The sequence below is a fragment of the Morus notabilis genome, unplaced genomic scaffold, assembly GCF_000414095.1.
Source record: "Morus notabilis unplaced genomic scaffold, ASM41409v2 Scaffold574, whole genome shotgun sequence".
NCBI lineage: Eukaryota > Viridiplantae > Streptophyta > Magnoliopsida > Rosales > Moraceae > Morus > Morus notabilis.
Window position 1 is genome coordinate 331949 of NW_010365017.1, and position 14084 is coordinate 346032.

The 14084-nt window shown below is 36.8% G+C and overlaps 2 protein-coding genes across 2 annotated transcripts; both read left to right on the top strand.

Annotated features, from left to right (window-relative positions):
* Positions 1-363: 363 nt before the first annotated feature.
* LOC21395145 (autophagy-related protein 18f) lies at positions 364-6989 on the top strand. Its single transcript, XM_010107286.2, has 8 exons — positions 364-1043; positions 2723-3187; positions 3271-3702; positions 4056-4292; positions 4397-5206; positions 5307-5473; positions 5762-6124; positions 6768-6989. The coding sequence occupies exons 1-7, from the start codon at positions 843-845 to the stop codon at positions 6120-6122; spliced, it is 2673 nt and encodes an 890-aa protein (XP_010105588.1). The 5' UTR covers positions 364-842; the 3' UTR covers positions 6123-6124; positions 6768-6989.
* A 1123-nt stretch (positions 6990-8112) lies between these two features.
* LOC21395146 (disease resistance protein At4g27190) lies at positions 8113-11344 on the top strand. The gene has a single exon (XM_010107287.2). It carries the CDS (start codon positions 8226-8228, stop codon positions 11271-11273), a length of 3048 nt encoding a protein of 1015 aa, XP_010105589.1. The 5' UTR covers positions 8113-8225; the 3' UTR covers positions 11274-11344.
* The last annotated feature ends 2740 nt before the right edge of the window (positions 11345-14084 follow it).

A 14084-nucleotide genomic window follows, 5' to 3' on the forward strand; every position in this document is an offset into this window, starting at 1 on the left:
AAGACAAAAACGTGTAGAGGAAGTTGGGAAGTTGGTTTTTGGTTCAACTACGAAAAAGCCAAAGTTTTACTTCACAGAAAAAAAAAAAAAAAAAAGAAAAGAAAAAAAATCCAAAATTCCAAACTTTGAAAGTAATTTTCTATTTTCAATAAATAAAAAAAATAAAAGATATGTATAGAGGGGAGAAATAGATAGAGACGTAAGCAAGGTATTCTTCTCTTGCGTTTTATTATTATTATTTTCTTTTGAAGGGCGTTTTATTATTATTATTTCCCATTTTCGCCCCAAAACTTTGAAAATCCTTCCTCACAAAACCAAACCGAAAAAGAAAAGGAAAAAAAGAAAAAAAGAAACTTCCTCCATTATCCAATCTCTCTCTCTCTCTCTCTCTCTAAACTTTCTCTCTCCTTAGATCTCCCTCCCTACCTGGTTCTCCAGCGATTTTTTGATTTATTTGTTGTAAAAATTGATTTGGATTAGCGAAGCAAAGCTAGTTCTGTAAAATCGACAAAAGAATTTTTGATTATTTTTTTTTGATTCTGTGTGATTTCGAACCAGAAAATTTTCGAAATTTCACCGTTTTGAAGGTTTGATTTTGTTTGTTTTTGTCGTCTGCGATTTTGTATTTTGGATTCTTCTGCTGTTTTGAGAAGGTTATGGAGAAATTTGAAACCTAGAAACTGCGATTGTGAGGCTGTTTCTTCTTCTACGCGTAATTTTTTCATTTGGGGGATTCGATAAAGAAACAGCCTGGGGGTTATGATTAAGCCTTGTTCATCGCCTTCGTCGAATTTCGAAGAGCTTTTGGTTTTTCTCGCTTTCGATTTCTTCTTCTTCTGGAGATGAGGAGTGATGGCGGTTCCAAGCATCATCAGGGTGGCGTTCCTCGCCCTGGTCGGACCAACGGCTTCATCCCCAGCTCCTTTCGCGCAATTTCCAGCTACTTACGGATCGTTTCCTCTGGCGCCTCCACCGTCGCGCGGTCCGCGGCGTCGGTGGCTTCCTCGATTGTCGAGAGGGATGACGACGCTAGCCAGGATCAGGTACGAGGTCCATAATTCGTTTTGTGTTTTTGTTTTTGTTTAGATGTTGTGGAAAGTTTTGAGACAATTGGAGAATTTTGGGTTTTTAGCTGTTTCCGGTATGGAAATTGTTTGTTATTTGAGAGTAGAATGCTGAGGACAGCGAAGATGTTTGTGATCAGATTCAAATATGGCAGAAGTTACCGTCTTTTTGGAAAGTTGGTGTAATTTTATTACACATGGAAAGCTTTGGGGGACTTTTGAATTAAAAGTTAGTGAAAGTACTTAGTGAATGATGGAGTTTGTTTAAGGAAAGTTTTATTTGGACTGAAGGTGAAATAATCAGTGAGGATAGAAATTTTGCGTGGCGTTTGATTGGAAAAACGTTTCATGGGTTTATTATAGTTGCCCATTTTTTCTATTGGGATTTTTCAATTTTTGTTTCTGATTTGTTTGTCGACAGAAGAACTTAGAAAATGGTTTGGACGCAGACCTGTTTTGTATGAAGTTGAAGGTTGTTCTCAGCTAGTGTTCTGTGACAAGTTTTCGGTCTTTTAATCTGGGCTAGTGGGAATGTATTAGTGAGCAGGAGAAGCTGCAGTTTCAACTGACAACTGATAATTAAGGTTGAAGTTGTTATGCAAGCATGCCTCAGTTTTCTTGCAACATTCGATTACTTGCCGGCCCAATTATTGTGAGGAACGTTGCAATTTTTGTAGACACGCTAGGTTTAACCCAAATTTTCTAGGTGTTCTGAAATCTGATAAAGGTGGATGCATAGTTTGGGATACTGCTCTCCAATATATTATTGGTGGTTGGTGTCGTGCTATTGGAACTTTCCCCCAGTCTTAAGGTTGCAAATGCGGGAGCTTTCAGTTGTTGGTTGGTTCTAGTGACGGCAATCAATTTATGTTTTGATTTGATTGGCACATCCTACATTTATTAGCTGTATCATTCAGTCTATCAAGCTGTTTGCGAGGTTTGATGCTCTGCACTAGATTATGTTGGCTGGATATAGTTCAGAAAATAGGAGCGTCCCATCTCCCCTTCCTCAACATCAAAGATAAATGAAAAGCAAAGAACCGTCTTGTTTCCGTAGATTGCAATGTTAAGTTACTCTTGATACTTATGCTGTAGTTTGCCAACCAGGCTGCTTGTACCTGATAATTAGAGAACACCTGCATTTGGAGTGTTTGTAATCTGTATAGGGCTGGTTCTCGACATTTCACATAACTCTCATTTTCCTTGTTGACTATCAGACTATAGATTCTGTTATATAGCTCATTTCTCATGACGTTATTGGTATCCAGTGAAGTGCTGAAAAAATATAATGAATAGGGCATGTACTTGTTAGCTGTGAAAGCCGATTTCTGCGTAAAGTAGAAAAATATATGGTGAAGGCATGTACTAAGGAATAACAATCAAATTGACATGGAAGGAGATTTTGCTTGTGACTTGGACGCTACAGGATTTATGGACAATGGTCAACAGTTTGTTTTTGGTTGTATTGTATAATGTTTACTGGTACTTAAATAGTAAAAGCATTGCTGATGCACTTTTCCTTTTACTCAGGATAAATATGGAAAGTGCAATCATAACTTAACTGGTGTACTTTCATTGATTTGTGTTAAATTGTCCATTTTGCTGCTGCCTTCTTTTTCTTTCTAAGCTTCTTACTTTTTCTCATTTGACATATAAAGGTAAACTGGGCTGGGTTTGACAAGTTGGAGGGTAAGGAAGGTATCACTCGTCGAGTACTCCTGCTAGGTTACCGGTCTGGTTTCCAGGTTTGGGATGTTGAAGAGGCGGACAATGTCCGAGGCCTAGTTTCTAGACATGGTGGTCCTGTTTCATTTATGCAAATGTTACCTAAACTAATAGCCTCGAAGAGTTCAGAAGACAAGTTTGCAGACACCAGGCCTTTACTGGTAGTTTGTGCTGATGGGAACCTTTCTGTAGGTAACAACATGCAGGATGGGGTACCCACTCCACATAATGCTGCCATTCCTAATGGCCATGACTCAAGGAATGGAGGTTTTGTACCAACTGCTGTCTTCTTTTATTCCTTGCGGACGCAATCTTATGTCTACAATATAAAGTTCAGATCAGTTGTTTATTGTGTAAGGTGCAGTCCCCGGGTTGTTGCCATCTCTTTAGCAACTCAGGTATGCTTTCATGTTCTTATGTAATACCGTCTATATTACTACTGCTTAGGCAAGGCTTAAGAATCTGGTCTTATGTTTTGCAGATACACTGTATTAATGCTACAACATTAGAGAGGGATTATACCATTCTTACAAATCCGATAGTTACAGGGTGCCCAACTTCTGGAGGTATAAGCTGTGGACCTCTTGCAGTGGGCCCCAGATGGCTAGCATACAGTGGATCTCCGGTTGTAGTCTCCAATTCTGGGCGTGTGAGTCCACAGCATATGACATCTTCAGCAAGTTTTTCCGGCTTTCCTTCTAACGGGAGCCTGGTTGCACACTATGCAAAAGAATCAAGCAAGCAAATTGCAGCCGGAATTGTGACCCTGGGAGACATGGGATATAAGAAGCTGTCCAGGTATTGCTCTGAGCTTTTGCCAGACAGCAATAATTCTCATCAATTAGGGAGTCCTAGCTGGAAAGGCAATGGAACTGTTAATGGCCATTTGGCAGAAGCAGATAGTGTTGGAGTGGTATGCATCTATCGTTTCTATTTTATTTTCACTTGTAGCTGTAATGTACTAATGTCATCAAACAAATTGTGCTATTGCATTTCATATTTGACTGATATAATCATTTCTCTGATTCATTTTATATCTTCTGGGTAGCAAGCTTGCTTGCGCTATTCTCACGATATCAAATTATTCATGTAGGGAATGGATACCATCCATATTCTTTTTATGTTTAGCTTCTCGCAGTTTTTTAATATGCTTATTTCGTCATTATTATTTTAACATGCTTATTTACATGTTACTTTTTCTTTTTCTTTTATTTTAATTTTTTAATTTTAATTTTGCCTGTTTATTTATTTTTATTTTTTATTCAGGTAATTGTCAAAGATATTGTCAGTAAAGCTGTTATTGCTCAGTTCAGGGCGCACAAGAGTTCTATTTCAGCATTATCTTTTGATCCAAGTGGTACCCTTTTAGTTACTGCTTCCGTTCAGGGCCATAACATTAATGTTTTTAAAATAATGCCTGGCTTTGCTGGAAGTTCCTCTGCATCTGATACAGGTTCATCGTGTATTCATCTTTACAGGCTGCAACGGGGTTTTACAAATGCGGTAATTGAAGAATCTTGTGTATTTCTTTCTTGATTGTCTTGCTGTTTTAAACAAGCAGTTGTCTGATATATATATATATATATATATATAATTTTTTTTTTCAGGTCATACAGGACATAAGTTTCAGTGATGACAGCAACTGGATAATGATTAGTTCCTCTAGGGGGACGAACCATCTGTTTGCCCTAAATCCTCTGGGAGGGTCAGTAATTTTACCCGCTGTGGATACTGGGAAGAATAATGGATTGGTTGCTACAACTAAGTCAGCAATTCATTGGCTGCCAAATTCAAATCTACAATTGCCTAATCAGCAGAGCCTTTGTGCAGCTGGTGTCCCTGTTACTCTCTCTGCTGTTAGTCGAATAAAGAACGGAAATAATAGTTGGAGAGGAACGGTAACTGGTGCTGCGGCTGCTGCAGCTGGCAGAGTGACTTCCCTTTCAGGGGCTGTAGCTTCATCTTTCCATAACTGCAAAGGCAAGGCTTCAAATCTGGATTGTAGCCCCTCAAAGGCCAAGTACCACCTTTTGGTGTTTTCTCCTTCTGGTTGCATGATACAATATGCTTTACGAATATCAACAAGTCTGGATACAGTAACTGCTGTGTCTGGGTTAAACGCTGCTTATGAATCTGGTCAGGAGTGTGACGCACGGTTGCTGGTCGAGGCTATCCAGAAATGGAATATATGCCAGAAACAAAATAGGAGAGAAAGAGAAGATAATATGGATATATATGGTGACAATGGAAGTTCAGACAGCAATAAGATATACCCTGAGGGGGCTAAGAAAGGAAATTCCATTAAGGGTCCAGGTACAAAAGAAAAGATCACTCCTGAGGAAAATCATCATTTGTATATAGCAGAAGCTGAATTGCACATGCATGAACCTCGGAATCCAGTATGGGCCAGACCTGGGGTATATCTTTTTGGCTCTGAAATTGTATTATGTCATACATGTACATATCTCTTCTCTTCCATGTCATTTGACGTGCTCTTTGTCTTCAATTTTTTACTAGATATGTTTTCAGTCAATGGTGATGGAAGGTGTGAACATGGATCGAGACATTGCTTCAGGCGGGGAAGTCGAGATTGAAAGAATTCCTACTCGTACAATTGAAGCCAGGTCAAAAGACTTGGTTCCAGTTTTTGACTATGTCCAGACTACCAAGTACCAAAAAACAAGGTATGGAGTTTCTTGTATTCTTTTTGGTTGATATTTTGGGTGTTCTATCCCTGGCACGGAACATATTTGCATACTTTGTTCTTGCTTAGCATTGCCTCGCTTGAGAGCAGCTGCTGTATATAGCTATTTCGTGAATAACCAATTTCATGGAGCTTTTGAGTCCCTCAATTGTTTATTAATGATTTCATCTTTGCTTTGTTTCTACTGCTTCTTGCACTCTTACATTCAATACAAAATAGTTAAGCCTGTACATGCATGTATACAATATATCTTCTCGTCTTTTTGCAGGAATCATGCTTTGGATAACAGTATCAATGGGAGATTCCTGCATCAGAGGTCTGGAGTGTTTGAAAACGGCAGGATTTCATGCAAAAGCAGTTCTGGATCTCTCGACTCCTTGACTGACTGTGGTGCTGCATCGACAGATCTTTACAATGGCGTTGACAAAATGAGGCGTTATGGCCTGGAGACGCCAGCAGATACCATGCATTTTGTAAATACCTATGACAGCTCCAAAACAACGACTCAGCTTGAGACTGTAAATGATAGAGAGAGCTTAAGAAAGGAGCCTCAACTCAAGTTTGTAAATAATAACATAGAAGGCCTGAAAATGGAGAATCATTTTGAAGATGAGGACGAGATTGATTAGAGGTAATATTTTGCCTATTTAAGCTGTTTGTTTAACATAAGTAGGATTACTCATCAGCGTTCCCTATTTAATGACCACTCTTGTAGGAACTCTGGTAAGACTTATTACAGTTTTGGAATTCATTACTCTTTGTTTGGATTAATCTCATTTTTAGTCCTGGGACTATTGGCCAAATTCTATTTTGGTCTATGACTTTTAAATCATTCTAGACTGACTTCTTGATCTACCAAGTTGTCCCAAATTAGTCGGAGCACAAAAAAAAAAAAAAAAAGTCCCAGACTCCCAAATTAGTCCTTCCATCAATACAACTGTTAAAATCTCGACAGGAAGAAGGCGTGTATGGACCGTTTGTTGTTTACTGAGGGTTAATTTTGTAGTTTTACTTGTTATGGCATAGTTGCTATGAAAACTGTGCTTTTTTTCCATCAAGATTTTAACCTTCAAATGGATTGAAGGACTAATTTTGGACAACTTTGTAAATCTGTAACTCGTCCTTGGACGTTTTAAAAGTCACGGGACTAAAAATGAGATTAGCCCCTTTTTGTTTAGTAGCATTTCTTGGTCTTTTCAGTTTTCTTTTTAGAGCTTAAACCAATGCTCTTTTTGCCCTTTGCTGCTTTCTGAGTTATTCTTGTTCCTTCTCAGGTGTGTGCAGATATTCTTTTATTCTCCGCGAAGGTTAATTAACAGTGTTAATACTATGGGTGAATTTTAGAGAAGCCATAGGAGGCTGGACTGTGTTGCGGAAATTGTGGATAGTGAATACTATGTTGTTGGGTTTCATCTACTGTTGACCTTGTAAATAAATGGCTCTATAAATTTCTAATAATCAGATATAACTTGTAAATAATAGCATCAAATTTACAACTCTTGTCTCTTCATGATCTGTTAATTAAATTTATTCTGCTTCCTTCTCTGCGCAAAAATTTGTCCTATATTTCCCCTGTTGAGTTTTATTTATTTATTTAATTGTTATTTTTTTTTATTATTATTTTGTGAGAAACATAGGCGTGTTGGTAAAAAGTGGCTCATTAAAAAGTCCCTTTCTGGCTGGAGAGAATGGGTGGGACATAGTGAAGTTACTAGGCATTTAGGCTTCTTGTACTATCTTCCTTTTTTTTTTTTTTTTTTTTTTTTTTTTTTTTTTTTTTTAAGAAAAATTGAAAATGATTAATTTCATTTGTGTTTTTTTCATGTAAGGTTGAACGGATTGCAGAACAAGCAAGTGAAAAAACGTTCGTAATCCGTCGAAAAACAACATCAGACAGATGATCTCTTTTTGGGTGTTTCTCGGGACTTTTTTTACCGGTAGAGTCAGTTGCTGATCATATTTTTTTCCTCTTTTTTAGAAATGCCATTGGGTTTGAAATTTTTAACTCCGTTTATTTTATCAATTTGAGTTTAAAATTTAAGTTTTATTATAATAAAAATTTTTTAAAAACAGTTACATATAATTTTGTTATTATAATAAAATACTCATATAAAGTCACATTTTAATTTAAATTAACGTATTAAACGCCCTTTGTTTGTAAAGTCTACTGACAAATGGTAAAAGTCAATCCTCAGGTCATCTACTGGCTTCCTAGAAATAGCACTGCGAACAAGCCGTTACGAGATGGATTGGAATAATTCAAAGCCCGTTCTCATCGATTTGAGTTTAAAATTTAAGTTTTATTATAGTAAAAAATTTTCAGAAACAGTTACATTTAATTTTTTTACTACAGTAAAATTTTTTTATAAAAAATCACATCTCAACTCAAATTAAAAACTCGAATCATTGAACTAAAGGCTTTCATTTTTTCTATTGGGTCAACTTTGTATTAGTTTGACTCGACTACTTTCTTCTTTTTTGTGTGCGTGTGTGTGTGTGTGTGTGTGTGTGTGGGTGGATGGGACAAACAGAAGACGGTGGCATCAGGAAACTCCGGTCCCTTTAATTCATTGGACTATTTACAACAATCAACGCAGTAAAAAGGAAAAAAAAGAAATAAAAAAGTTTTCCACTAGTATATTTCTCTATTATATCATTCTTTTTTTTTTTTTTTTTTCTTTTCATCAGAACCAGTGAATACTTGCATTTACGTTCCTTCTAAGCTTTTCGCCATGGAAGTTTTGACTTCGATCTTGGGGGGAATAGTTGCTGAAACCGGAAAATCATTATGCGGATCCATACGCTCCAACATCAAGAACACTGTCTGGTGGAAGTTGAGCTTCCGTGACTTGGAAAAGGAGATGAGAAATCTGATGGATGTTATGGCTGAAATCAAGAATCAATTAGAGTCAGCTGAGAAAGATGGAAGATCGCCTAAAAACAAAGTCAAAGAGTGGCTTAGAGAAGTGGAAGACTTAGTGCTCAAGGTGGAATCAATTCAAGCAAGGATACCGGGCACCGAAAAGAAGCTCTGTGGTTGTCTCTTGAGATGCAATGGAAGGTTTAGATATGGCAGGAAAGTGGCAAGAGCGCGCAAGAACGCAGACAATCTGATAAAAGCCGGTAAGTTTCCTGATGGAGTAGTTTCTGTCAAATGTCTAGAAGAACAAGTTGAGTACATTCCTGGACCTACAATACTAGAAGGTCAAACAACTGCATCAAGGACTCTAGATGAGCTGGTGAAGATATTGGATGTCGAAAAGTTCCGAAGAATCGGTGTTTGGGGCATGGGAGGAGTCGGGAAGACTACCTTGGTGAAGAACTTAAACAACAAGCTCAAGAGCAATATTTGTTTAAAACAGCCTTTTAGCATTGTGATATGGGCAACAGTGTCCAAGGAGTTGGACATGAGGAGGGTACAGATACAAATAGCTGAGAGGCTGAATTTGGAGGTGAAAAGGGAAGAAAGCATTGAGAGAATAGCTCGGAGATTGTATCAACGGCTTGAGAGGGAGGAAAGGTTTCTTCTCATACTAGATGATGTGTGGGAGAAGATTGACTTCGATTGCTTGGGGGTTCCGCATCCTGAGCATCAGAAAGGTTCGAAGATCATACTAACATCTCGATTTTTGGAAGTCTGTAGGGCGATGATGACGGATACTGAAGTCAAAGTGAACATCCTCAAAGATGAAGAGACTTGGCAATTGTTTGGTCGATATGCAGGAGAGGTAGCGAGTTTAGAGCAGATTGAACCGTTTGCGAAAGCGGTGGCTAGAGAATGTTGTGGGTTGCCTTTGGCTATCATCACGGTGGGAGCTGCAATGAGGGGAAAGGCCATGATAAAGTTGTGGAAACATGCCTTGAACGAGCTGCGAAGATCAGTTCCTTGTGTAGGAGGCATAAAGAATCAGGTCTACAACCCATTGAAGTGGAGTTATGACTCGTTAGAAGGTAATAACACCAAGGCTTGTTTCTTATATTGTGCTTTGTATCCTGAGGATTTCTGTATTGAAGTAAGTGAACTAGTAAAGTGTTGGCTCGCGGAAGGTTTGATAGATGATAAACATGATTTTGAGAATTCGATGAATAAAGCAATAGCTGTAATTGAAATTCTGAAAGACTCTTGCCTTTTGGAGGATGGTGATCATGAGGGCACGGTGAAGATGCATGATGTGGTTCGAGATGTTGCCATATGGATTGCATCATCACTGGAGGATGAATTTAAGTCGCTTGTTCGGTCAGGAATTGGCTTGAGTGAGATTTCAGAGGTAGAGATATTGGATTCTTTCACAAGAGTCTCTTTCATGACTAACAAAATAAACAAGCTACCTGATTGTGAGGGGCTTTTCTCTAAGGCCTCAACCTTACTACTTCAAGGGAACCTTCCACTTGAAAGAGTTCCTGAGCAGTTCCTGCAAGGATTCCATGCGCTAAGGGTCTTAAATTTGAGTGGAACTCGCATTCGATCATTGCCGGTTTCTCTTCTTCATCTCCATGATCTTCGAGCTCTCCTACTTCGGGATTGCTTCTTTCTCGAAGAATTACCTCCTCTAGGAACGCTTAACAAACTTCAGACGCTTGATCTGTGCGCCACTCGTATTAGTGAACTACCTGAAGAGATGGAAAAGTTAATCAACTTAAGGCAAGTAAACCTATCTCGAACTCACTATCTAAAAAAAATTCAAGCTGGAATTGTGTCCAAATGGACTTGTTTGGAGCTTCTAGATATGACTCTCAGCAGTTACCATTGGGGTACCAAGGGTGAGGTTGAAGAGGGGCAAGCCACTTTCGAAGAGCTTGGATGCCTCAAGAGGCTATTCTCATTGTCCATTAGGTTGAAGAGCATCCCATGTCTAGGCTCTGAGGATCTTACATGGATAGGAAGATTAAGAAGATTTCAATTCTTTATCGGCACAACAGCGAATTCCTTGCCTACTAGACATGACAAGAGAAGGGTGACGATTAGCGGGCTTAATCTTTCAGGAGAATGGATTCAATGGTGGTTGTCGAACGCGAGTTCTCTGGTCTTGAATGGTTGTTGGGGACTGAATGAAATGTTTCAGGACTTGGCCATATATGGTGCTGAGAACTACGCTGAAATGAGCAGTGTTGGTAGTTTCATGGATCCAAAATCACTAACCAATGCTGATTTGAAGAGTCTTGGTAGTTTCATGGCTCTAAAATCACTAACCATCACAAGTTCCAACAGCAGTTTACAGCCAGGAGGAGGATGTGCTGCCCCTTATGACTTGCTACCAAATCTCGAGGAACTTCATCTCCATGGCCTAACTTATCTTGCGAGCATTTCGGAGTTAGTTGGCCATCTGGGTCTTTTGTTTTCGAAGCTAAAGTTGATCGAGGTCGTCAGATGTCCACGAATGAAATGTCTCCTTTCTTGTGGGATCTTCATCTTAAGCCTGCCTAACCTGGAAACAATCAAGGTGGGCTTCTGTGAAAAGTTGGAGGAGCTGTTTAATTACACTTCGAACCATACATCGGGTGTAGATCCTGTTGTTCCAAACCTGAGAACACTCGAATTGAAAAACCTTCCTAAGCTAAAAATTCTATGTAGACCAAGAGAGTCATGGCCAAGTCTAGAGCAGATTTATGTGGTCAAGTGCAATCTACTCAGAAAGCTACCTGTTGATATCCGAAATGCGAATACCATTAAGGAAATAAGAGGAGAACCGCAATGGTGGAGCGGTTTGAAATGGGATAGTCTCACTGCAGAGTCAGCATTGCAGCCCTATTTCAAGGATGTTGGGGCTAAAAAGATATAATTCATAGTCCTAATAGTGCTTGCAGATTAACCCCTTGGTCTAAACTTGATATTATAACTTGTAGTACCAATAGTAAATTCTTTATGATTTGTTAGTTTTATCTTAGTCAAAATTTACATGGCTTTAGTTTAATGGAGAGTTGGAACTATGGGAATATGGTTGCTTCTTTTGTCACTCGTCTAAACTTTTAGCATAGAAAGATGGAAACAAGAGAGACCGAGACAAAGAGAATAGAATTTATAACACATACAAAAGTAGGTGCATCTTTGAGGCTACGGAATTCAAATATTTATATTAGTTAAAAGAATGAGATTATCACATTTAAAATTGAAAATTGTTTATGATTTATATTACTTAACAAAAATTCGAAGGGTAGTTTTATTGGCACACGCCGCTTCTTTACACGCACCTAGTTTAATTTTGAAATGATTAATACCCCGTTCATTTCACCGATTCGTGTTTAAAATTCGAGTTTTACTACAGTAAAAAGTTCTTAGAAACAATTACATCTAACTTTTTTACTACAGTAAAAAACTATCACATATAGTCACATCTCAACTCGAATTAAAAACTCGAATCAGCGAAATAAATTCATTTATTTCACATTCCTATTAACTCCAAAATAACCCTTTTAACTATTTTAATAAGATTGTTACTTCTCTACCATTTAAATATCTTTTGACACCCACCCTTTTCATTTTTGTTTTCTCTGATATTGTTAAAGCTTTAGACGTGAATGTTGACGCTACTATTTGTTGGACTCCTACTGATCATAATAAATATAAGCAAAATAGTTAAAAAGTTATTGATACTGGCCGTGTGGTATTAGCTAAAATGTTTGACCGCGTTTTCTCTATGAAGAAGCGAAAGCAATGACATTGCGTTTAAGTTTATGTTGGGCTTTAGACGTTGGATTGGTTATTCATTTTGTAGAGTCAGATGCAAAAACAATCATTCGAGCTCTTAACAGAAAAAAAAAAAAAATGGCTGTAATGAGTTTGGAATATTGTTAGCTGATGTATCAGCGAGTTTGTAAGTATTTTTTCCACTGCATCACTTAAATAGTAGTACGTTTTTATTAAAAATTTTCAATTTATATATGTAGATATTTATATGCTTTCATGAGATTTTAAAAGTGTTTTATACTGTGAAATCTTGTGCTTATTATAAATTAACTGAGATAGTGATAATAGCCGAATCCTAGAGGAATAAGAGATTCCAAAATAAGAACATGAAAAGGGTTTTAATAACACAAGTCTAACATTGTACAAGAAGGGCCAAAAATATTAAAGTAAATTATTTTGAAAATGAAAATTAATTTATAGTTTACTTATTGAGTTGTCGCTCATATAGTTTCCGTGATACAGATAAGCTCTATAGTTCTAATTAACTGAGTAAGAATGGTCTAAAGTCTGGTTTGAGGATTATTTCTGCAGTAGATATTATTTTTCTATTATGTGGTTGTATTATTTTATATTTAAGTTAATGTTTCTTTCTAGTCAACCGTGTTTTTAACTTTTAACTTAAGAGGGGCGCTACAAAAGTGTTAATAACTATATCGAAATCTTATGACATTTGTCCATGTGTGTATGCAATATATTATACGAATTATGATATAAACAAAAACGCAACACCTTTATTGATCAAGATAATGTAATAAAATAGATACATACAAATATGCAGCTTTCTAGACACTTATCCAAACATTATTTTTGAAGGTCCTTTTGAATCTGCAGTGCAAAATAAAATTTACCAAATGCCCTAATCTATTGTAGATTCTTTAAAAGTCTCCAAAAGCAACAAAACAAGTGCCATATATTACAATAATAATTATGTAATTGGATTAATTTGACAGCCCCACAAACAATAAAGAAGGGAACATAGCGGAAGTCCTAGTGAATAATCACCAGACGATAAAAGGGGCACGGACAAAAATGTGTTGGATAACAACTAAAAAAAATGACAGGAAAAGTTGGAGAACAATAATTGGTTTTCTTGTATATCAAATGATTTACAAAAAAATATGAAATATAATTAAAAATAATATATATTCTAGTAATCAATAATTACGACTGTAAGAATTTTCTCTAGTAGTCCTTATAAAAATAAACTACCAGTAGTCTTTTATTTTAAAACTGTTAAATTTGTGTTAAAATCTATCTGTTTTACATTTTTTCTCAATCTAATGTGATTTTGATCATATCCAACAGATAAAAATCAGGATTATCGATAGGACGGACTATACCGAAGAAACTCTGATGTAATTATAATAAAAAATAATCAATTGATTTTTTAATAAATATTCAAATTTTTTACTAAAAGAATCGTCAGCAATATACCTTTTAGATATGTTGGAAAATGACCTTTTATTCTTTTTTTGAAAAAAAAAAAATAAAGATAAGATATGTCATAGACAAGAAAAATAATACTAGTAAGATTTGCTTGATTATGCTCGAGTGTTGTTTTGTCTTTTGCTAATTTGTTTTCTTATATGTATTGATATTTCTTTTCTTTCCATATAGTATCTTATTAATTCGAAACAAAATTAGTGTGTCCACGTAGTTGGTAGAGAATTGCTCCATCAAAATTAGCAAATGGAAGTGGCGAAAGAGCCACAAGATTTGGAGGCTATGAAGGAATCCTTGAGATCAGAGAAGCAAATCTTGGCAATATATGTTACGTACGAAATAGATATATGGCTCGCTATGAGACGTTAATTTGTTTCATCTTGTATGAAATCATCAGACTTTAATACGTTAATTTGCTTAAATTTTTAAACACATCAGATTTTTAATAGTCCCACATTGAAAA